At 53.6% G+C, this 24,293-nt stretch overlaps 1 protein-coding gene across 13 annotated transcripts in view; it reads left to right on the top strand.

Moving 5' to 3' along the window:
* The window catches only part of CLEC16A (C-type lectin domain containing 16A), a 200,126-nt gene that overhangs the window by 166,902 nt on the left and 8,931 nt on the right, over positions 1-24,293 (top strand). For 9 of the 13 annotated variants that reach the window (XR_012380441.1, XR_012380442.1, XM_025855519.2 and 6 more), the window contains one exon: positions 20,092-20,247. Coding sequence is in view for 11 of the 13 variants with exons in the window: in XM_025855519.2 (XP_025711304.1) it covers positions 20,092-20,247 (156 nt within the window). In the remaining 2 variants the exon portion in view is untranslated. Of the gene's footprint in view, positions 1-10,982; positions 11,095-11,503; positions 11,726-20,091; positions 20,248-24,293 lie in introns of those variants that run through there. The other 4 variants (XM_073899494.1, XM_073899493.1, XM_073899497.1 and 1 more) reach the window with 4 other exon arrangements.

Raw genomic sequence — 24,293 nt, 5'->3', positions numbered from 1 at the left:
AGCCCAGAGATGGATGGACAACTTGGTGGGCTGGGATCATGCTCAGATGGGCTCTCTCCTCCATCAGAGCAGCTGCTCCTTAGTGAGTTTGGAGTACTGGGACGTTCAGGGTTTGAGAGCAGATCTATCTGGTGCCCTGGGCTCAGTTTCCGGAGAGACCAGTGCTCAACATGCTTTCAGGACACCTGTCATGAGCACAGCTCTACACCATGCTCTGCCAAGAACCGGGGAGTTACATAGAAGGTTCTGGGTGGGCCTTGCCTTCCAGGAGTTCATGGTGTCTTGGGGAACGCACTATCACTACGCAGTTTGATCCTTGCTGCAATGGTGTGGGAGCCCAGGACATGGACATCAGCCCAGCCAGACCTGGAGGGCAAGGAGGGCTCTAGAAGAAGGCCTTGATGCATGGGCCAGGTTAAACAGGGTGCGTCCTGGGCAGATGATGGCAGGCTCTAGGCTATGAAAACCATGGTATGCATGTAGGTCCTGCAAGCAGCCTGAGATGTGTGGGGCAGGAGACAGCAGGAGACGAGGCCATGTGGGAATGACCTCCCATGCAGGGTTGACTACCTTGGACTTCGTCGAGGACCCCACGGGGGCTGCTCATGGGCTTCAAATTGGGGCAGGAGGGCGCTGGTGCTAAAGGCTGCCCTCTAAACTGACCACACATGAGCCTGGCAGCAGGAAGACGGGGTCATTCACAGGGGCCGGCCCCAGGCTGGGCCACCCATGGGATCTGATGACCTATACTTAGTTGGAAAGAAGCAGCAGCTGAAAACCAGCTCTCACATAGAGCAGCTGGAGACCCAAGCACTAGTCCTCTCCAGGGCCTAAAACTCACCAGGCCTGTTAGGGCACCTGCAAAACATGCTCAGGATCCAGTCCCTCCCACCACTGTACCCCATCTCCTAGGCTGGGATTGGCTCACTTACCTTAAAGGGCCCGGTAGTCAATATTTTAGGCTTTACTGGCCACGTGCTACTTGTCCCAGTCTGACTCTGCCATTGCAGCCAAAGAGCCCCTGATGATATGTAAATGAACAGCCATGGCCCCATCCAGTAAACAGCCCCACTGTGGGATTTGGGATTTGGCCTGCAGGATATTGTTTGCTGACTCCCGACCTTGGCCTTCAGAATCGTCCTGATCACCCTGCCAACCTCCGCCCACCTCCCCCACCCCACGCCCAGGCCTCTTCAGTCTGTTCCCAGCGCCTTAGCTAAAAGTGTTAAGTCAGATCATGTGTGTCTTCTGCTTAAATCCTTCCGTCGCTGGCTCCCCTTTCACTCACAATGAAAGCCAGATTCCTTAGAGTGGCCCCCAAGATCCCACACAGTCTAGACCCTCAAGACCTCACATCTCCCCACTGTCCCCCTGGCCAACTCCAGGACAGCCACAGGAGCCCCCGGCTGAGCCTTGTCGTGGCCCAGCCTGCCCGCCTTCCAGCCCCTGCCCTGAGCGCTCTGATCCCAGGTACCTGCGTGGCTGTCTTCGCTGCCTTAGAGTTCGTCAGAGCTCCCTGTCTCGCGGCTCTTTCTGACCCTCGTGTGTAACTCACGGCCCCGCCCCACTCCCAGCACTCCACATGCCGCTGCCCTGCTCAGTTCTCTTCAGAGCACTCCTTTCCTCCCAGCATTTTCTATTTCTTCATTGTCTGCCCACCCCACACCCTGTCCTTCCCAGCCCATTATTGAACTATAAGCTCCAAGAGAGCAGACTCTGTGTTTTGTTTTCTGCTAAATGCCCAGCTCCTGGAGCTGCACTGGGGGGTATACCATGTAGATAGTGCTTGGAGGGTATTGGATGGGTGAGTAGGTAGGTGGATGGATGAATGGATGGATGGTTGAATGGGTGGGTGGATGGGTGGGTGAGTGGGGGGTGGGTGGATATAGAGGAAGAGAGAGGGATTGGTGGATGGATGGAACCAACAGATCTTCAGTACCCCCTGTATGTGTTAGACATTGTTCACTGTGGACTCAGGGTGTATGCTGAACTGACTAGTCCCTTTGGAGCTTCCAGGTACTGTGGATGCCATAGATGTCAACCCTGATCAGGGCCCTGAAGGAAGCAGCTGAGAGCTGGGATAGTATGCAACAGAGGGATATGACCTGGACAGGCAGTGCAGGAAAGCATCTCTGAGGAAGGGTTGTTGGCCTGGGAGGAAATGGAGGAGCCCAGGCTGGGCAGGAATCCATCCCAGAAAGGAGTCCACACAGACGGGAGAGCCGTTGATGCCTGGGCCCACAGGCTACCCAGATCCCCAAGGAATGAAAACATTGCTGTCCAGGTGATAACCTGCCACCAGTTGGTGCACAGAATTCCCCTTTGTTGTCACTTTCTGCCCTGGCCAGCTAAGTGGGGTGCAGAGCCCAGTCCTGTTTCCTAGGAAGGGGTTCAGCCAACATTCGCAGCAATGACCCAGGTCTCTTCCCGTGTGAGCAAAGAGCATGGAAGGAAGAATTTGACCCAGGACATGTTTCCGATGAATTCTTTTGGAGTAGAAGTTCATGGGCTCGGGCCTGATGTGAAGAACAGAACGTTTCATGCCACATGCAGGAGAACAAATGGCAGAATCTGGAGTGGGAGGGTTTTTAAAAGGCCGGGTTATAGACTTATTAGTGTAACTGGGGATAAATGTGTTTGTAGCCCCTGCTGCAAGTTACAGTCACAACTGGTTAGAAGGGGGTCGAAAGTGTTCAAAAATTGATGGTAGTGATGGATGCACAATTCTGTGAATAGACTAAAAACCATCAGATTGTAACCTTTTAAATCCATAGATTATACAGTATGTGAAGTATATTTTGAGAAAACTGTTGTATTTTTTTTTTTAAGATTTTACTGATTTATTTGAGAGAGAGAGAGAAAGCGTGAGCAGGGGGAGGTACGGAGGGAGAGGGAGAAGCAGACTCCCTGCCTAGCAGAGAGCCCAATGTGGGGCTCAGTCCCAGGACCCCAGAATCATGACCTGAAACAAAGACAGACGCGTAACCAGCTGAGCCACCCAGATGCCATGAAAGCTGTTACATGTTTAAGAACACTTCTGAACTAGTGAGACTGTCACAAAGCTGTCATCTTTTTCTAAAGACCAGATTATCTCATTTGTATCCTATTTTGATCATAAAATCGTCGAATTTATGCAGCATTTTCCTTAAAGCAGTCCGGATGTGGAAAAAAAAGTTGGAACCCTCAACACAGGAATAATCTGGAAACCTTGATGCAATGCAGACTTACCTGGCACACTTCCTCCTCCCTAAAATTTGCCTTTTTTCCATTTATTTTTTGGCTTTGAAGAAAAGACTCTGTTCTTACGGGTAAACTAGTCTCCTGTTCCCTTTCCTTTCCTGTAAATTATGAGATAAGTTTGCATTTCATACCTTTCCAGAAATCTCTGTTGATTGTGGTCTGACCTCAGAAGCAAGCCTTCTGGGAAAGAAAGGTATTAAAATCACTGCTTTGAGCATTTGTTGAAAACCTCTGAAGTGGCAAGCAATTTGTGTTGTGGATTTGAGACAGAAAACAGGTGAACAGCACCTGTTCATTGCTCCAGGAGTCCCTTCCTGGTGCAGGTTAGGTGATATGTCAGCCACTCTATCCAGCTCACTCCAGTGATCCTGAGGGCTCCGTGTTATTTCTTGGAGATGATTAGAGCCAGTGGTGCTCCTCTTCTCGCATGGCAGAAGCTGGTGCAGGTTGTCTGGAGAGAAATGCTCAGAGCTGTGGCTGGAGCTACCGCTTAGCAGTGCCTGCTGCTGTTTATCGGCCACTTGCTACATACCAATCCCCACGCTAGGCACACTTGTGCATGAGGTGGGGATTACTTCCTCCGTATTTCACCCAGGGAAACGGAAGCTCAGGGCACCACAGGCCAACAGTGGCAGGCCGGATTTGAACCCGCCTGTCCGTCTCCAAAGCCCACACTGTAACTCTTACACTGTACCTCTGTTTCCCTGTCCGTACCCCAGCGCTCCGTACCCCCGGCCAGCACCCATCCTGCCTGGCCCCTCCCTGGAAGAGAGCTGGGAAAGCACAGCGGTCCTGGTCCTGGGGGGCCGGAGCAGCTCGCACAGTGAGAACACCTCTGGCACCCTCCCCCGCAGCATGGCGACAGACCAGAATGCTCTTTCTCTGGGACAGGTCATGTGCCCTTCACAGGCCCGGAGGAGCCCAAAAGAAACACTTCAGCCGTTCTGTTTAGGAGGCAGGATGTGCTTCTGTCCAAAGAAGTGCTCTCACAATTATTTATTAATTGTGAGAGGGAAGAAAAAAAGAATAGGGTTTCCTGGAAAGGGATAAAAGTTCAATATGATAAACTCCCGAAAAGCAGTCAAAGGCCAACGAGGGCAGAAAAATAAAGGACAGAGAGTAAGAGAGATGATGAATCAAAGTGGCCAGTGTGTGAGCAGCGCCCCGGGAAGGGGCCATATCTCATGATGATGGAGGCGCACCGAGTCTGGGAGCCGGAGCAACCCCGGGGCGGCGGTGGCAGCGAGTCCGGGAGCCACCCTGCAAGGTCGCCAGGACCCTGGGGGATGAGCTGCCGATGACAGGGAGGGATGGGACTGGTCACCAGTCTTCTGCCCCGCCATCCCTGCAGGCCCACTCCGTTCATCTGTGTGCACTCATAACCGAATATAGAAGCTTATCAATAGAAACTGTAAAGGTACAAGGAAAAAAAAAAAATCACTACAGTCCTCCCGCCCCAGAGAAAAGCATTGTCAATATTTCTGCTTTCTTCTCATCTGTGTCTTCTCTTTTTTCTCTTTTTTCCGTAATTTTTAGCTACCCCAGAAATACATGAGTTGTTTCCTCATTTAAAAAAGTAAAAATTTAAGGAAAAAAAAAAAAAGCATCACAGATGGGACTTAAGTCCCCTTTGAATACTCTTCCCTATTCTCACCCCTCCCCAGGCATCCCACGGTTTGGCTTCTCTCCTTCCAGATCCTTCTGCGCGCCATTGCATTCTTTCCATGTGCCCATAACCAACAGACAGGAAGGGGCCACAGCCCGTTCTCTGCAATTCTGAAATCCAAACAGCACTGAAAATTAAAAGATTTTTCATAACTCACGTGGTGGCAGAACCTGCCTTGAGCTACTTGTAGGCTATTTATAAGAGTTGCAGATGCCATTTATTGTGAATATATGTGGGTGGTGTTTTTTGTTTTCCCCGCAGAAATGCAATATTTTGAGTCTTAGCAGCCAGAGACCAGCTGAGGGTATGCCTTAATATATGTGTGTGCCACATGGCCTTTTCAGCCTTAAAGACTCTAAATTCTAAAACACGTTTAGCCTCAAGGGTTTAGGATCTGTAATTGTCTTATGGTTTTGGCTACCCTCCCCCTTTTTAACCTACACAGAATTCTAATTCTGAATATCTTTCTGCAGCTTGATTTTCAGACGCCACTGTGAATAAAAATCTTTCTGTGTTAACGGGTACAGATTTCGCTCATTCCTTTTCATGGCTGTGAGGTATTCCATAGTGTGGGTGCCTGGTGTCTTGGGCTCGGCATTTGGTCGTTCCAGGTGTTCACTGTCCAGACAGCACTGCAGTGGATGTCCTTGGATGATGCACCTCTCTGCGCACAAGGTGCAGCCCAAGTTCAGAGCTGCTGGGCTGTGGGGTTTTACTTTGAACGACATTGCTGTCGTCAGAAGCCCATCCCTGTGCGGCCAAATACCTCTTCCTACACGTCATTACCAGTAGCTGCATAGCAGTCCTTGGTCTGAGCATTGGCTTCTCACGGCTGCCGTCACAAAGTGCCACGGACGTAGTGGCCTGCACAACAGGAATGTACTGTCTCGCGGTTCTGGAAGCTGGTGTAGTCAGGGTTGGCTCTTTCTGAAGGAGGTCGGGAGGAGCCATGCCGCTCTCCCAGTATCTGGTGGTTTGCCGACAGTCTTGTGGTTCCTGGGCTTGTCCAAGCGTCACCCCGATCCATGCCTTCATCGTCACTTGGGAACCCCCCCCCAACGCCGCATGCCTTGGCGTCCGCATTTCCCCTTTAGATAAGGACACCACTGACACTGGATTAGGGCCCCCACCCCTAATGACCTCATCTCAACCAGTTCCATCTGCAGAATGACCTTGTTTCCAAATAAAGTTATGTGCTGAGGTACTAGTGGGTTACTTCAGCATTAGAATTTGGGGGAGAAGGGGGGTGGGGGGATGGGTTAGCCTGGTGATGGGTATTAAAGAGGGCACGTTCTACGTGGAGCACTTGGGTGTTATGCACAAACAATGAATCATGGAACACTACATCAAAAACTAATGATGTCATGTATGGTGATTAATGTAACAATAAAAAATTGAAAAAATTCAAAGAAAAAAAAAAGAACTTGGGGGAGACACAGTTCAACTCTTAACAGTCTGAAGTTTCACCGAAATTTACTTTGCCAGACCACTTCTACTGGCGACTTACGGTTGCTCCCGCTGCACTATATGCCTCGCGTATGATGAGCATTCTTACAAAGAAATCTTTCTCCGTGGGTCCAGTTATTCCTTTGGAAACCATTCCTTAGGATCAGCAAGAATGCCCATATCTAAGGCACTTGATAGCACCTTGCCAGGTTGCTTCCCAGAAAGCAGAGCGAGGTGGGGGATATCCAGCCGACCACACCTGTACCCCACACTTTGATCCAGTGGGGCCTTCCAGAAATGCCAGCCTGCTTTGTGCTTCAAGGCAGAATTCCTCCCCACGGGCCCGGCAGCAGGGGCACGTGCTTTCTTTCTCTCCGGCCTCATTTTTATTTTATCTCATTCCTGCCAAAAAGAGAGTCCACAGGTTAACAGCAAAATAGAAGCCGTGGCTCAAAGTGTCTGTTTAGGGCCTGTTCTCTTGCAACCGCATATACGAATAAAGATTTCAGAAATCCTGGACTTTCTGGGCATCGGGCATTAAATCAGTCAGTGAAATTTCACTCACAGGGCAGCTTGCCAAGCCAGAGCAGGAGACAGAAGTAAGTTCTCTGGTTTAGTTCAGTCCGTGAAGCCCACAGCAGCTACATCATCCCACTACTTGGAAAGGCAATCAAATAATGAGCACTCAGCCACTTTGGGGGGTGGCGGGGAGGCACGGTGAGCTGGGGCTGGCCAGGGAGAGGGTTCTCAAGAGCCGTTCCAAGCCAGCCAACCTGATGGCTTGTTTCAGGGCAGATAATGAGAGCTGGGGCCTGGTAAAGAGCTCGGGCAGCCAGGGCCTCACTCCTGGAGACGTAAGAGAATGAGGCGGCAGAGGAACCTGGAAGAGAACTGGGGATTTGGTGCTCTTGGTGAATTAAAGGACCGGCCAGGGCCCGGTGCTTGCACCGTCCCAGCGAGGAGCGAATGTTGCAAGACAGACGCTTCCCTCAGCAAGGCCGGGCCCACACTGCTCGCCAGCTTAGTGCAGATGCCAGAGAGCAGGATGCAGGGAAGGATAAATTTAGCCAGCATTTCAGGGGAAAACATCGATCTCCAATGTAGTACTGTCTTTTAAAAGAAAGTGGAAGCTGGAGGCCGGTCATTTGGGACAATTTCCCTTGAACAGATAAAAGCCCAGGAAAAAAACGAATGCTTACCACCAGCTTACCCAGCTGGTGGATCCAAAGGAGCATCCTTTGGACAGGAGGCCGGCCACTTTCTGCCTGGACATGATGGATGTTCCGCCCTGGCCCCCCTTACTTGTTCCCAGGGAACGGTGCTGCCTTATTTTCTGGAAAGATTTTAGGTTTATGTTTCCAAACCTGAAGGTTCCCCTTCACAGGGAGTGACGCCGGGCCCGGCTCTGAGTTTGCTGGCTGCTGGCCCAGGCTGCTGACATCTGATGTGCCTCATGTGTCAGAGCAGGGTCACCACCAGCCTCCTCCCCGTGTCTCATAACTGAGCAGAGGACACCTGGTAGCTGTAGACAGATTTCTTGCTTTTTTTTTTTGGTTGGTTGGTTTTTTTGTTTTTTTCTAATGTTGGCACTACGGGCATTATTTCTACCTGGGCAAAGCTGAGGGAACCACGGTCCCAAACAACAGAGCGCCTGTCTGAATGACTGCACAACCTCCCTGGCCCAGTGGCCACAGCATCTTTTCGTGCTGCCTCGCGCCGCACTGCTCCCTTGTTGGGAAGGGGGGAAAAAGTCCAGTCTGTCAATATTTGGGGCACTAATCATCTACGTTCGGGCACCAGGGGTCATTGAAAGGCTGAGACGTTTCCAGGAATTCATGGCTCTAAAAACAAGCTGACCGTAAAGGATTTCGAGCGAGGGTATGAAAGAAAAAAACCCCAAATCTCAGCCCCGCCCCAACCCGCCGGCCCCGAGCATTGTCCATTGGGTCATGGATTCTTGGGAAGAAATGAAGTCAACATACACAGTAATGTGGGTCCAAGTTAATAATAAATGTGGAGGAAGGAGAAAAAGGATGTTCAATATTTAAACATTTCAGAGCGCTTCATTTGGTTTGCCAGTTACTTTTCCTGGACAGGTTCCGCAAAACCAGGTGCCCTTGGCCTGTCTCTGCGACCGGCCTCTGACCCCGGTGCTTCGGATAGGGAGGGAAGCGGAGCCTCTTCGAGGCAACCCCAAACCTGGCAGTATGTCTTCTTGCTTTCTGTTGGCTTTCTGAAAGGAAGAGGGAAGACAGTGTGAAAACCGAGGCTTTGATGAATCCCTGGGCGCTTGCGAGGAGTTTTTAAGCTTCGAGGTCGTGTCTGGAGTTGTCTTGATTGTCCCATATTGGCTTCTCTTAGAGCTGTCTCAATTTTTTTTTTTTTTGAGCTGTCTCATATTTTAATATAAATTTTGTGCTTTGGCTCTTACCCCAAAGAGAGGAAAAGGCTTAACAGTGAGATCCCGTGGTCACGTTTAGGAGAGGTCTGTCCAGTCTTCCTACTAGATACATTCCTTAAAAGTTGCCTATTAGGCAGAATTCTGTGAATCAATTCCTTTTTTCTTCTTGACACACATTATATAAAAGGAAAAGCATTCCTTTGGGGGGGTAGGAAAAAACATTTGGCCCCAAGACATAATAAAATCATGCTTAAGGATGCAGCAAACTTTAAAGTCTCTTAGTTAAAGGAAATCAATACTTGTAGGATGAAATATTAATAATACTAAAAAAACATAGTAAGTGAAAACTACAAACGCAGAACAGCCAGGTGATTTCAGCATCGAACACATTAGCTTAGCATTTGCAAGAAGCACAAAGGGAACACGGAGGGCACCGGGACCCATCTGAGAAGCCCCTCCGAGGCCTCGCAAGCCCCCTTGTTGGGAGGAGGGTGCTGGTTTCCATCAAGAAGACACACACCTCCTTCAGTGCCGAGATCATTTCCAAGCACTTTGTTGAAGCTCTTGCCTTCTGGAAACAAAAAGACGAATCTGACTTGGAGAGGGGAGCACTCGTGTGTGTGCACACACGTGCACAGACATGCGGAGGTGCACACAGACACACACAGGAAGCGGTGGGGACAGAGGAAGAGAGACCTAGGGAGAGCCACTTGTTTGGATGTACAGCCTCCCTTCCTCCATGAGTCTATCCCAGTGCCCGTCTTTAAGGACTTTCATTCGGTTCCACCCAGCACATTCAACCCCCTAGCCAAGAAACTAATACATTCTTGAGCCAAGCGTAACAGATAACAAGAGCACTGCCTTCTCATATACTGTTATGTTTTGTAGTATGCTCCACTCCCAGGGTGGAGCCCAAGGCAGAGCTTGAACTCACAGCCGCTGAGATCAAGGGTTGGATGCTTACCTGACTGAGCTACCCAGGCGCCCCTCATACACTGTTTGCATATAAATCCCTTAAACTTAGATATTTGTCTCTATTAACTCCTTAAGACCTTCAGTCATAAGCGATCACATGAGAGAGAATCTTGCTTTGCGTGGTACTGAGCCATTTCTTCTGCCACATGCCCCCATGTGTAAAGATACATAAAAACGAAAATCCCCAGTTCTTGCCTCAATAGACCCAAGTTCCAGGGACCACACATGCCAGTTAAACTATTATAAATAATTAAAATAGCGCTAACTGAACACTTCAACCATACCACCTCTCTTGGTCCTCACTACCCTGCGAGGGGTGCCGTGGTCACCCCCTTGACACGCAAGTGCACACCAGCTTGCAGCATGAATGGTTCCCTGGCGGTCACGTGCCCACGTGGGGTGGCCAGACCCCCGGCGCTTTCTTCACCCCTGTCCCCCATGCCCAGAGTGGGAACTAGAGGCCCAGAGCCACGCATGTGCCCTTCTCAGGCCTCCTCCCTTATAGGTGACACAGCCGTGCGTAACAACTGCCTGATTGCCTGTGTACCACAGGGCTGCCATGAAAGAAAGTGACAAAGTCCTGTCTTCTCGAGGACCTCAGCTGGGGCTTTTAATGAAACTTGTTCTGGACCAGCATCCATTGTGATCTTTGTGCAGCTCTGCACACACTCCCTGATTCTATCTGACTCACTAGTTCCAGATAGTATCTCCAATTCTTTTTGTAGATGATGTGTCATAGAACGTCATCATCTGTTGGTCTGGCCTGACCCCAGTCTGTTAAAACACACAGCAGGAGAGGCTTCAGTGACGTGGCCCAGCTGTAGAAGTTAAGCACCCCACTCCGTAGAACCCAAGTCCGGGCAAACACAAGCAAACCCAACCTGGACCACGGGTGCATGGCTCTGCTTTGGGAGCGTATTCAGTGTGCGCCTAGGGCACATGCCTTCTGCAGAAGATCAGAACTGATTTCCCTGGCCCCTTTGCGCACTGCCACTTTGGAGAAGACACAAGGCGGCCACAGAGCTGGGCTGGTGAGATGAGAAAAATCTCCAGAAAGGACCAGGTGATCCAAAGGCTGGTGAGAGCCTCTGGGGGGTGTCCTTTTGCAAGCAAGGCTGTAGCCAAGCCAACCTCCCCCCCCAGCCCGGGGCCAGGGGTCCCAGATTCTGCCCCCTTGGGTGCTGGGATGACAGGAGTCAGTGACCCTCTGCCCTGACAGCTGTCTAACCCGCCTCCCTCTCGCTGCTCTTTCAGCCTTGTTTCCTGCCTCAGTAGAGAGGCAGCAGCCGAGATGGCCACTGCTGAGCTTTCTAGTGCCTTTGCTGAGAGACTGTTGTGGAGCTCTGTGCTTACTAATGTACAGACGGTAATACCAGTGGAAAGGGCAGGGGCTGGGCAAGGCAGGGGCCCGGGCCTCGGGAATGACGCCCAAGTCCCGGCAGAGCGAGGTGATGCCACCAGAAGCGATCCTCAGAGACCTAGTCCCTGAGGACTAGGTGACCCCCACACGCCGCTGAGCCTCTGCGGCCTGGAGAAGTACCCGTGTTCAGGGCGGCAGAAGGGCGCCAGGACAGCAGGGTGCTGCTGTGCATGCCACCCCGCTCGGCTGCACCCCTGCGGCCACAGGGACACGGAGGCCTTGGCGCTCCCCCCGGGTGGCAGCCCACTCAGGCAGGCCTCACCTAGGAGCAGGAACACTTGGAGGGGCAAAGCTGGGACAGAGACAGCCCAAAAAGAAAGCAAGATACTGAAACACCATTTTTTCTCTTCTGCAGATTTTCAAGTATAGTCCTTAAAATCCAAGAGGATTTGTCCATGGATAAAGAGCTATAGGCTAAGAGATTCTGCAAGTTCTCAGCTATTTTTGTATGTTGGACATGTTATCCCTTTAAAAGCAACCAGAAATAAAAGCCTTTAAGCATTTTGAGGTGCAGCCAGTGATCTAGTGGTCGCCCGTGGGGAGGTTGCCCAGGTGTGGCCAAGGGAGGCATTAGAAACGCCCCCTTTCACAAGTACCTGATTTGCCCCCCACCCTGCCGGACCGGACAGGAAGTGCACATGAAGAAAATCAAATGGCTTCCAACAGCCACTTGGGGGGAAGCCCATAGATGGCCGCTAAAGCCCAGAGTTTTGTGCACACCCCCTGAAACAGTTCCTCATGTGTGGCTCACCAGAAAAGGAAACTGGGGGACGCCTGGGTGGCTCAGTCGGTTAAGCGGCTGCCTTCGGCTCAGGTCATGATCCTGGGGTCCTGGGATCAAGCCCCATGTCTGGCTCCCTGCTCAGTGGAGAGCCTGCTTCTCCCTCTCCCTTTGCCTGCCACTCTGCCTACTTGTGCTCTCTCTCTATCTCTCTGTCAAATAAATAAATAAAATCTTTAAAAAAAAAAAAAAAGAAAGAAAGAAAGAAAGAAAGGGAAACTGGAAGGGTCTCTGTGCAGATTCCACCTTCACCCGAACCTCAGAACCCTAGCAGTAGGGAAAGGGACTGTGAGAGACCCCCCCCCGCTCCCGCCCCAGGGATCCTGCTGGCCTGCAGGGCTCTGAACACTGCACATGTGTTGGTAGATTCTTTGATTTTTGTGTGAATTCCTCAGCGGAGTCCTGGGTGAGCACCCAGGCCCGGCCTGGCCCATTGTGGGTGCGCTGTTGTGGAGTTTGAATCTGAAGCCTGCCTCTTCAGTCCCCCACGCACATGCTCTTTGAAGAGTTGGTGGGTAATTCGGCTTTTCTGGTGTGGCCGCCAGCTCCATGGCCCCTGGCCCCCACCACCCTTGGGCATCAGTGTCATCTTGCTGGTTGGGCGGGGGGGGTTGTGGGGGGGTGGGCAGGCTTCAGAGCCAGCCTCTTGAGTCCAGAGTGCGGTTGAGAAAGCTCCGTATGGCCCATAGACCCCGTAGGCTGCAGTCGGTCCCAACTCCCCCCCCCCCCCCCCGCAGGCTGAGGCTCCAGACTCAGGACCACTGACCCTCCTCCCACCCTGGGACCTGGCCGACTGCCCTGGGAGGGGAAAGGGAAGAGCTGGGGAAGGAGCCATTGAGGGGAGAAATTAGGTCGCGGCTGCACTTGCTGTCTTCGGTTCTGTGCCTGAGGTCACGAGGCATATTGATTTTCTGACTGTTTCCCAGCAGTGCGAGGGGTGGTGAGAAAGCCCGAACACTGCATCGGGAAAACCTGAGCTGCAGTGGGCACTGTGAATTTGCCAACACAAGGCAAGCTCAGGCAGGGCACCCTCGCCCCATGGGCCGCACTCATGCTGGAGAGCGTCGGAAATGCCTGGGTGGTTTCTCCTGCATCAGCAGCCCTTGGCGGGCTTTGTCTTATGCTTTTCAGTGTGGAAGGAGCACGAATGAATGTTGGTTTTTGCTAAGACAGGCAGCTCTCGCCTCGACATCTTAGAGCTTTTGCCTCAAAAAGGGCTCTTAAAAACTGGACTTCCCTGAAGCACAGCCACAGGAGACCGAAGCAGCTCAGAGCCACATACTTGAAGCCGCACGTCCGGTGCTCAGCCATGAGGCCTGGACGAGATACCCCGGTCTCTGCCCAGAGCAGAGTTCATGCACTCATGGCCCATGCAGACAGGAGACGCGCTGGGTTTGGCCTGCCAGGGGTGGCCTCCTTCTTGTTCAGAAAATGGAATATGAATGAAGTTGTCAACAATTTAAAAAATCAGGAGGTTTTACATAAAATCGGGATATCCAGCTTGTCTTGCAGAACAGGAAATGGTGGCCACACTAAGGGCCTTGCTCTCAGGCAGCGGCTCTCCAGGCGGGCAGCTGCGTCTTCCAGGAGGGTGTAGGGACAGTGCGTCATGAGAGTGAGGTCACCCAGGACTGTTTTCCTTGAGGTCTTGGCTCCCAGGAAGCACAGAGCCAAACGGTGATGTCAGTTTCCCATCGCCGGAGGCTGTTCTGCTGTGGATTTTTCAGTTTCCACCCGCATTTCATTGTTGGACTCTGGTCATTTTGTTTGTGTTTTGGTGGCTGTCAGTACTCAGTACCTGTGGCACTTGGGTTTGCGATTTAAAATCTAAGCCACGTCACATCCTTCCTGGAACCGACGTCCTCAGAGGAATTACAGCGTTCCACACAGCACGAGCTCTGGGCAGAGCACAGAGGTCAGCTGGGGCCTCCCTGCCGCTCTGAGATTTAGGAAACCTTTGGGTCAAACCCCCCAGTTCTCCCACACACAGGCAAGCCTTCCCACCCTCTGGTCTCTCGTGGTCCCCACCGTTTTCAGGTCTTGGCCCTCGTACATCATCTCTGGGTGGCCTGGTGGGAACCCAGATGGAAACTCAGTCCCTTCCCTGGTTTCCCCCTAAAAAGTCCACTTGCACCACACAAGGAAAGAGTTGAAGGAGTATTTCCTGAAGATTTGGGGATGGGGGGTGGGGGGTGAGGAAGGCCGCCTCTCCCCCGTTACCCCTTTTCTTCTTTCTCCGCACTCCACCCCTCCCAGAATTCCCCCAGAAAGTGCAGGGCAGCTTTCCCTACACCGGCTCTGGAGACCTGCCAGTCCCTGTCCCCACAAAGCTCAGCTCACATTCCTGCTTTAACAAAGCATTTTTGCGACTGTCAGTTAAGGTTAGGTTCAACTACACAGTAAAGGAAAACCCCAAAGAGATGTTCCTTTCCCTGTCAAGTAGAGGAAGCCTGAATGAAGGTCGTCAGGTGCTCCATAAAGCATCAGGGACCCAAGCCTCTACCTGCTCCATGCTCTGCCACCCCTAATACCTGACTCATGTGGTCCAAGATAGCCGCTGGAGTTCCAGCCATCACATCCATGTTTCAGGAAGCAAAATGAAGGAAGGCATACCTCTTTCCCTTTTAAGACGCCTTCCCAGGAATCCAACATGCCACTTTGATTTCTGTGTCCTTGTCTACAAGTTAGCCACATGGCCATGCCTAGCTGCCAGGGCCTTGTCACTAGACAAAGGGGAAAATGGCTATTGGGAGACAGCTCGTAGTTTCAGAAGCACGGTCCAGAACCCTCTCAACCCCAGAGGATCCCAGGTGTTAGCTGTTAAAAGTGAGGAGAGTTCTTGTACAGACCGCCAGAGCATCTGTGCGGTGAAGTTTCCTGCGCCCTACATGGGAAGGCCAACTCCCCTGCAGCTGACAGGCAGGCTCCTGGAGCACAGAGGCAAGAAGAGGTCACCCCCTGGTTGCAGAAACTCTTGCCCAAGCTGGCCCTGAGCTGCGTGAGCCTTCGAGAACGGGGAAGGGATTTATGGAGGCAGAAAAGAGGCAGAAGAGAATTCCAAACCCAGGGAACAGCCCAGGTGAGGCAGAAAGCAAGCGGTTCCTGCCACGTGGTGTGAGGACCCACCTGGGCTGCTGGACGCAGGCAGCCCCGTCTCGAAATGCCCCGCCGGTGATTCTAGGGAGTAGGGTTTGAGGAGGGAGATGACACAAAAGGTCTCTGGGGTTGGGAACTTCCCTGAGTCTGGGGATTTGACCAAGAATCTAAGCATAGAGATTAATAACCGAACACCTGGGAGCAGAAGGCAAGTCAGGGTGGGGAGGGGGGAGAATCAACTCCCTCCCTCTCTCTAGTTGCTGCTGCGTGGGAGGGGGGCCCAGTGCTGCCAGATCCTTCTGTGTTTTAAGAAGCCAGAAGTCCAGATTTGGATATAAAATCTCCCAGTGTGTAAACGGGGTTCTGAAAACAAATGGCCCACAAACGTGGTGTGAGCGAAGCAAAACGCATCTGTGAGCCCCTGGGCTCCTGCCGACCAGCTCTGGACCCTGACACTCACAGCAACCTGGTGCTCGTGGGGAAAGCTTTAGTGGGCATTCTGCCCGAGAGAAGGGCTGTGTACAAAGTGTACTCAAGGTTCATTTCTCCTCTGGCTCCCTCCCAAAAAGGTCAGAGGATTCAAATCAAATTCAGATTTGTAGGCAAAAAGAAAACTATTGGCCATGGAAGCCAAGAGATCCTCACTAACTGTCTTGTTTTTCCACATCTAGACGTAGAGGCCTGTAGAGGAGAAGAGGCTTGTCCAAGGTCACAAAGCCATTTGGGCAGAGCTTGGACCCAGACTTGGGGTTCTGACTCCCAGCCCAGTGCTCCCTCTATCAGGGGGCCTAAAATAGAAGGCTGACCTTTTTGTGGTATTTCTGTGCTTGACACATGCCAGAGAGTTACTCATGAGTTCATCTTCCCAGAATAACTGGCAGAACGGGGCCAGAGGGCAGCAGGAAGACCCCGGGCTGCCCCTGTGAAATCCACGCTCCTGGAAAGCAGGGGATGGGGCTCAGCGTCGGTGCGGGCCTGCCTGCTTCAGGAGCACCCACCGGGCCCCAGCTTTGGGGAGGCTCTTACTGGGCCCAGGGGTGAGGGCTCTGGAGGCCAGAACGGATCCTACAGGTGTGTTAGGGACCCAGGAGCTTGAGCCTGTCCAGCTCGTGCCCCAGCTCATGCCCCCAGTACAAAATAATAATCATCGAAGGAATATTGAAAAAATTCAGACAAGCACAAAAACGAAAACTCATGTAATAAAACCACCTGGTTCTCCCATGACTTTAGCTTGGATCCCTGCACTCTGCTCTGCTCCACGCAAGGAGGGAGGCAGAGCCTGATTTGTTTTTCTTTCTTTTATTCATTTCTTCCTTCCTTCCTTCCTTCCTTCCTTCCTTCCTTCCTTCCTTCCTTCCTTCCTTTTTTTACGACAACAGGAGCATGTGGGACATGCTTTTTCTGATCTTTTTTCGCTTACTGCCTTGAGCGTTTTCCTCCGCACTTAATCTTCTCTCTCACCAGCATTTTTAACCCCAGCAGAGGATTTCACCACCTAGATGTATTTGAATTCATTTGGCCTTTCGCCGACCGGTAGGCACGTCGGCCTTCCAGCTTCCCGGTACATACACATACCAGTGCTTCTGAACATCGGTATCGTTCGCTCTGGGAATCCGTCCACAGTGCCTTCTACAGCGTACAGTTCTAGACGTGGACTCAGATGATGTGAAAATCGTATGGCCTTTGATACACATTTCACGGGCTGTTTTTGACACATACTCGGGGAGAGCCAAGAATTTTATCTGCTGGAGATCTCAGGGAGGCCTCTTTGTGCCCTTGTCCCACGATCTCTGGCTTGTCTGTGTTTGCAAATACTTGGCAGTCCATGTGTGTTTGACTCGTGCCCAGAAAGCCCCTTGGCACCTCCACCAAAGCTAGTTCATCAGGAACTGCCTGGCCGGGATGAAGCAAGAGCCGGCGGACAGGCACTCTGGCCACAGGCATTTCTAAGTTCTTTCCAGAGCCCTCCTGGCCCTCTGACTTGTCAGACCGGCTCTCACAGTGGTTGCCACCTCAATTTGGGAAGGAGCCCCTTGAAATGACAGGAAGAGTCTGGACACCTGGCAAAAAAAAAAAAAAAAAAACCACTGAGCTGAGCCTTTCTGGGTCCCCAGTGCCGTGGGGGAGGGGAGAGGAGTACAAAAGCGGGGGGCAAAGAAGCGGGGGAGGTTCTGGCAGCAGCCAGCAAGGGGAGGATGTGCTCGTTTGTCTCTGCTCAGCTAGGCCCTGCGAACAGGTGGTATCAGAAATTGGTGATTTTTTTTTCTTCTATTTATTTCTCAGCACAAACGAAAGGTATGTGGCTTGCCCCTCATCCATTCCCAAAATGAAGGCACTCTAGCCTCTCAGCCTCACATCTACCGCACATGCCCGGCCCCAGAGGTCTTAGAGCAATAAACTGGGGCTCTAAAGAGCCTGACAGAGAAGGGGGTGACAGCTACACCATCCGTCTGTCCTGCCTAGGGCGTTGGCGGAGACATAAAAGGCTTGGTCCCAACCCTCTTACCACACTCGGCGGCCCCTGTGTTCATTGCTCTGATAAATAAGCAGCTCGGGGAAAAGCCATCTTGACATTTTGATTTGTTAAGGCGTGATTCATTTTCGAGTCAAGTTAACAGCTTGTAAACTTGGGAGTTTACCGCTTGAAGTGATTAAGAAGTAAGCAGCCATAAAGCCAGGGCCGTGGGGCTGCTGCTGATCGCCCCCTGGGAACCTTCCCGACTGGCGTTCAGATTTGCCTCGGTGTTTGCCGTAGCCAATCTGAGCCTCCCCCTTCCGCCACAGATACACACGGCATATCACATAACACCTCTTCTTGGGAACTCCAGCACGTCAGTCCTGCTATTCTCCCTGCAAGCAAATGTTGGTCCGCGGTAGCTGGGGGAGGGGAGTACTGCCCTCCACAAACGAGAAGCTGGTGAATTTAACCCACCACGCTCCCACAAGGCCTCACGTTGCGAAACCTGGAGGGCTTGGCGTGGGGTATAAATAAAGACCCCACTTGCCCGAGGGGAGGGAGATGAGGGAGGTACAGGCCTCCAGTGAAGGAACGAGGAAGTCACAGGAATAGAAAACAGAGCATAAAGAATACAGTCAGTAATATTGTAATAGTGTTGTAATGGGACAGATGGGAGCTATGCTAGGGAACACAGCACAACGTATAAACTTGACAAATCACTAAGCGGGACACCTTAAATTAATGTCACATTGCGCGTCAACCCTACTAAAAAAAATTAATAATAATAAAAAAATAAAGAGAATACAACAATAAAGACCTGGCTTTTAAGGAGCTAATCCTTAGACAAAAATAACTTCACACAAACATTAATACAAAATAGCCCCTCCGCGGTGGCCAGGTACGGGGCCCCACTAGTCCTAACGGGGGGCGGGGTGGGGAATGAAGCAGCAGGTCCCCACCCCGGCCAGGCCCATGTTTGCCCACCGGTCGGTGAAGGGAAAGGGGCTCAGGACAGTGCAGGGACTTGCCCCACGGTCTGGTGAGTGAGCAGACTAGGGATAGAACCCAAGCTTTCCTGGTGCCAGAGGCCAGGCTCAGTGTGCTTGCTTCGGTCGAGCGCCAGAGAGTAAAATATTTCAGGCTTCGCGGGCCGTGTGGCAACTGCTCAGTGCTCGAAACAGCCACTGACTCTGTATGCAAGCAAAGGGCCATGGCTGTGTTCCAGTCAAACTTCATTTACAAAACACTGGGCCATAGTTTGCTGACCACCACCCACCACGCTGCCACCTTCCTGAGTTCTGCAAAAAGCAAAGTCAGAGCCTAGGAAACCTTCTGGAAGAAGTGTCCATGGGAGCTGGACTGTGAAGTTCAGCCAGTGCAGGTGGCATGAATGAGGTTTGGGGCTGGCTGGGGTGAGTGTGCTCAGGAAGTGGAGAGGTTTGATGTGATTGGCTGGGAGGGTTGGGATCCCCACTCTCAGCTAGAAGGAGGACATGCCCCCCCCCCCCGCAATCCCCACTCCAGTTTGGTGCCACTTCAGAATTACAGGGCAGAAGCATCAGGCTCCACAGAGCACCTTGACCATGGTCCTGCTCAGCTCGTGGGGGCTGATGCAGAAGCCACCACAGTCCGCATAGCCCCCTGGGATCATCAACAAGGCTTTTGCTCCATGGGAGCTTCCTGCACTTAGTGAATAAAGTCAGAAGCTATGGCCCTTTAGGAAAGCAGGTTGTAGAAGGGACAGAAAGCCATGGTCTGCAGGAAAGGGGCTCCCAGATGGGCTCATGCAGACAGGCCTCCTTTCATCATAAAGAGCACTCCACTCTCCCTGTGTGCCAAGCCCTGTGTCCCACTGTACCCCCAGTACAGTGCAGTGACAAGAACCTAGTGACGACCCTCCCAGCTAGCAGGGGGTGGTGCTAGGCACGCGTTCTGGTATTTCTGCATGGCGAGCAGAGCTTGACCAAGTCCGAGCGTCTCCAGAGCGTGGGGCTCCCCCACTCCCTGGTGCGGGAAGGCCACGGGCCTTGCAAATGTGCGGTCCCCATCTCCGAACCCAGAATTGCTCCAAGGGCTGTGTGGAACTCTGCAATTGGGAGCTCTTCACCAGAGCTGAGCAAAATCTGTGGCAGGGAGAGTCTCGGGGGCGCCTCCCCTCGCGCCCAGTGCCCTGCCTTTGACAACTCGGGCACATTAGTGAAGGCCCTGAGATTTTGCTGTGAGGCTGTCCTGAGTCCCACCAGGATGCCTCTGAAGCCCCCAGGCTGCGTGTCCCCTTCAAGGCCACAGCCAGCCCGTCACTGAGCCAGCGTCAGGCACTCTGATTAATGGCTCACGGCCTCGGCTCTATGGCCGGCTGCACGCTCTTCCTTGAGACGGCTTTGAAGTGTGTCCAGGTCAGGCCCATGGCCAGAGAGGTCAGCTGGGGACTCTTCAAGGGGCTGGGTTGGATTGGGGCGGTGTAGCCTTTAGGTTAAGGTCCCCCGGCCCCCCCCTTTGAGGTGTGGCTTGCCCGTGGCATCTCCCACGAAATCGGGGAGTGTGGCACCCCCTCCTCCTAGGCCAGCTTGTTTCTTCCCCCTTGGTCACCTCACCACTTACCTTGCAGGCTTTGCCGTGGCCCAGTGCATAAACCAGCACAGCTTGCCATCCCTGGCCTCACCATCTGCCGGCGGGAGCCCCAGCGGCAGTGGGAGCACCAGCCACTGTGACTCTGGAGGCGCCAGCTCATCATCCACCCCTTCTGCCACCCAGAGCCCGTCAGGTATTGGCCGCGTGACATGATGCGGGCGGGGGGGGGCGGGTGGCAGGGGAGGGCGGCGACTTCGGGGAGCTCTGTGATCCCTCCGTGCCAAGACCGCTGACCCCCAGCTTGTCCTTGCCATCGTGTTTGGGGCCGCCGCCGCCTGGGGTTCTGCGTTCCGTTCTGATGCGACAGCTGGTCTAGCTCCCCACAGGGGAGGAGTCACTCCTTTTGCAGGCTGGCCCCCCGCCGAGAAAGACCTTCCCTGACCACAGGGCTGGAGGGGATGGACGGCTGCGGAGCCTGCATCTGCCCCATTATCACCTCCACAAGGAGGGCTCTCCCAGACTGGAGTGTGTGAACCTGGCAGAAGCATGTGTCCACGCTAATTTGTTCTTTCCTTCATAACGTACCAGTTTTCTCTGTAAATGTGTGCAGTCCAGTCATCTGTGGCCAGGGGTACACCCTTTGGGAATCTTTCGGGATGTGCTAGAGTCCTGTCTCGCCTTCCTGGGCCTCAGACAAGGGCAGGCGTTGCACAGGCAGACCCCGTGGGCAGGGGGGCTAGGGTGAGATGAGTGGGCACCCCCTGTGTTCTCAGCCACCATGAGCCCCTCACACGGGGGCGCCTCACTGTGCCCGGTGAGATCCCAGGGGCAAGGCACCAGGCTTTTTTCCTGAACCCCTTGGCTGCACAATGCAGCCAGATGGAGCAGGGCCCAAGCAGGGATGCTGGAGAGGGGCTTGGAGGTGCATGAAGCTTCACGCCCCAGCAGCACGACCCCATGGGTCTGTTCTGATTTGGGAGGCCCCCTCATTTGGGGACCCTCGATGTCCTTCGCTGTTCCTTCGAGATCCCACCCAGAGCTCTCACCTCTCCTATCTCAGGGCACCTGACCAAACTCTTGTCAGGCGCTGGATCGGGGGGTCATGATAAAAGCCACATGCCAGGAAACTAAGGGCCCCCGACTCCCATTCCGTCAGCACCGGAGCCCGTGATCTCCTTCGATGCGTGCACCTCTCCAGGATTGTCAGCTCCCACATTCCCCAGCGAAGGGTTAACCCCGCCTGGTTTCGCCTGCTGCCTGCAGCCCCTTTCTTCCGCCAGCATCCACTGCCTCCAGCTACTATTGACATTCCCGAGGCCCAGGCAGCAGGGTCACCCTCACACCACCTCACTTAGACCTTCTTCCACTCAGCACCTGCTCCTCCACCCGCCCCCTCCCCGCCCCAGCTTGGGGGAGGTGGCCGCCTTCTCTGAGCTGTTTCTGAGCCCGATCTGAGGTTGGCTGCAGGTGTTGCTGCCAGTCCCAGGCCCACAGCGGGACATTCAGACGGCACTTTCTCCAGAAGCCAGGAAGAACCCTCCACCTTCCTCTGCAGCCGGATCTCACGGTGGCTCTGGGTCCCGAAGGGCAGGGTTGTGTGTGTTCATGGGCTTGTGTGCGCACCCACGTGCTGCCTGCATGTGCACGCTTCTGTGTCTGTGTCGTGTGCACCCAAACACACTTAGCCTGACGATTGCGTTTGGGGTGAAGCTCTCTTCCCAATGGAGCTGTGTACGCCTTTCTTTCATGTTTAAGAAGGCACAGACAACAGCTAAGCAAACAAACGAGCCGTGTACTTCTTTGCCTAAAACTGAAACCAGCCAAGACCCACAATCGTCAAAATCAGGTCTGTGTTTGCAGATGTTCACGTGAGCGCGGCCCCTGGGGCTTCGGCTCTGCACCTTCCCCCAGAGGCTCAGGGTCCCCAGGAGGCGAATTTTTTTTTCTCTTGGCCTCCCTCAGCCCCTCTGTCCCTACCACCACCATCCCCCGCACGGTGCCAGTGACCTGTGTTCTCATCTGGGAAATGCAGGGGCTGTCAGCCTGGCTGTCAGGTAGCCAGGCAGCACCAGTTGATAAGTGATGGTCAGGCTCTCCTGGGTGTCTGCCCCCGTTCCATGCGTCCCTGGCAGGCCTGCGGAGGCAAGTGTGTGAGGCCCCATTTTTTATGCTGCCTGACAGTAAAAGCTTGTGGCCCAGCCTGCCTGTCCGAGTCTCTGCAGACACTGAAGTAACTCACCCCCTGACGAAGGGCCAGCCTGTCAGGCAGCCTGCCCTTCACTCTCGACTGAGGACCCAGCTCCCGATCCCTGGGAAGAGAGAGCATTGGAACCCATGCGCTGCTCCCTGTCACAGGGGCCCGGCGAGAGGAGTCACAGGCCGGGGTGGCAGGTTTTGGGAGGGCCACCATTCACTTGGCCTCTCAAGGGCCACCTTCCAGGCCAGGCTCCAGCCTCCTGGGTCCCATCCACAGCACAGCACAGGAGGTTTCCGTGTTCCTCGTAAGGGCAGGCCTCCCCAGATGGTGCCGCCACGCGCCTCCTGTCTCCCCGGGCTGTGCTGGACAGGAAGCAGAGGCTGCAAGGGAGGTGTTTTCAGGACGGGTGCTCTTCGGCCACTTTCCTGAGTTGATGTCGGCCCGGAGCAGTGGCCTGGTGTTCAGACTTCTAATGGGCAGAAGCTCCGCCCGTGGGGTCTGGCCGTAGTCGGCCGGAGGCGGCATCCTGCGGGGCCAGCTGGGCAGCAGGACAGGCCGGGGCAGCAGAAGACAGCTGCGGCCCAGTCAAGGGGCCACTTGTCCTCCCAAGTCGTTTTGGAGGACACAGTGCTGAATGAGAGGCATCCCCAGCCCTGTACTTCCAGAGTCTCTGAGTCCAGGAAGTTCCCCGTGGGGAGAGCCGCTGCCAGGCCCCTTGCAGCCAGAATTAGCTCCAGTGGCTTCTCTGCTCTCGAAGCGACACTTTGCACAGGCAGGTGTTTGGTTGGAGAAGCAGACGAGAGATGCCATCCATCAGGGGACAAGACAGGCCCAGCTTTCTGTGACCCTGCGGCTTTGAACCCCAGAATTATCCAAGGATATCCCTGAAAGCCAGGGGTGAGCCTTACACTATCCTAGCCGTAGATGGGGCACGGGCACCCACTGCACACCCTTCTCCGTGCGCATGCGGTGCGTGCTGTGTACCTGTTCCATCGAGGCCCAACAGACGTACCTCCTAATCCCCCCGTGTGCCGGGCACTGTGCTCACAAACACTGGACAGACACCCCCTCACTGAGACTTGCCACCCTCCACCTCACGCTGGACGGTTGAAAACACGGGGCCTCAGAAGGATCGCACGGCTTGGCCACGACAGTGCAACCAGGAAACCGAGGAGCCCACACACCACGGGCCCCAACCTTAGTAATTCTAGAACCCATGGTCCACCTTCTGAAATCACCCCTCAGAATATCCCTGCAGTTCCTAAGTCTGTCTCCCGTGCCTCTGCGGGGCGCTGCAGAGCCCTGGACCTCAGGTTCAGATCTCCGTCGGGGGGCAGCCCACGGAGTACATGCATTTCTCCTTCCAGTGTGTGTGCTTGCTCTAGAAACCACCCGAAAAGCCACAGCCCGTGCACAGAGACCCTGGCAACTGTGCCGCCCCAGTCAACCAAGGCTGGGCCATGTGGCCCCTGTGGGGGGAAGCCTGCTGGTCCCCCAAGTCAGCAACACAGTGGACCCCAGAGGGCCCCATCCATCTCTTCTGCCAGCCCAAGTGGGGTCATCCCCAAATGAGGGCGTAAAACTCTTTTGATACTTGGTTGTTTCCCACCCCCCGCCCCTCTGTCCAGCCCAGGGGACCTCAAGTTCTCTGCCTGGGTTTGCAAGAAGCCCTTTTTATCCCAAATACAGATTTTTCTCAGCTGCCCACGGGACCTTGAGTCGGAGTGATGCAGGTTTTGTGGATGTCAGACCTGATCTCACTAGGGTCCCTCCAAGGGTGGCCCTCACGTCCAGCCTCTCTCTGCATCTCATCTCTGCCGGCCTTGGGGCCCTGTCTCCACTGCATTAACGTTTTCTAACCAAACAGGTTTTTGTTGAGTCCCCACTATGTGCAGGCACTGGGGATAGAAGGTGACAAAGGAACACACAGGCTAGCAGGGGAGACCAGGGTCTACCAGATGACCGCACGCAAGTGTCCAGTTGAGAACTGTCCCTGGGGTCTACCCATAAATCCTGCCCTTCCAGATACAGACCCCAAGGGG

This window comes from Callorhinus ursinus, unplaced genomic scaffold, assembly GCF_003265705.2.
Source record: "Callorhinus ursinus isolate GAN/ISIS: 27379988/994484 unplaced genomic scaffold, GSC_fseal_2.0 scaffold13, whole genome shotgun sequence".
Classification (NCBI taxonomy): domain Eukaryota; kingdom Metazoa; phylum Chordata; class Mammalia; order Carnivora; family Otariidae; genus Callorhinus; species Callorhinus ursinus.
Note: the sequence above shows the minus strand (reverse complement) of the source record. Positions and strands in the feature narration are given on the sequence as shown.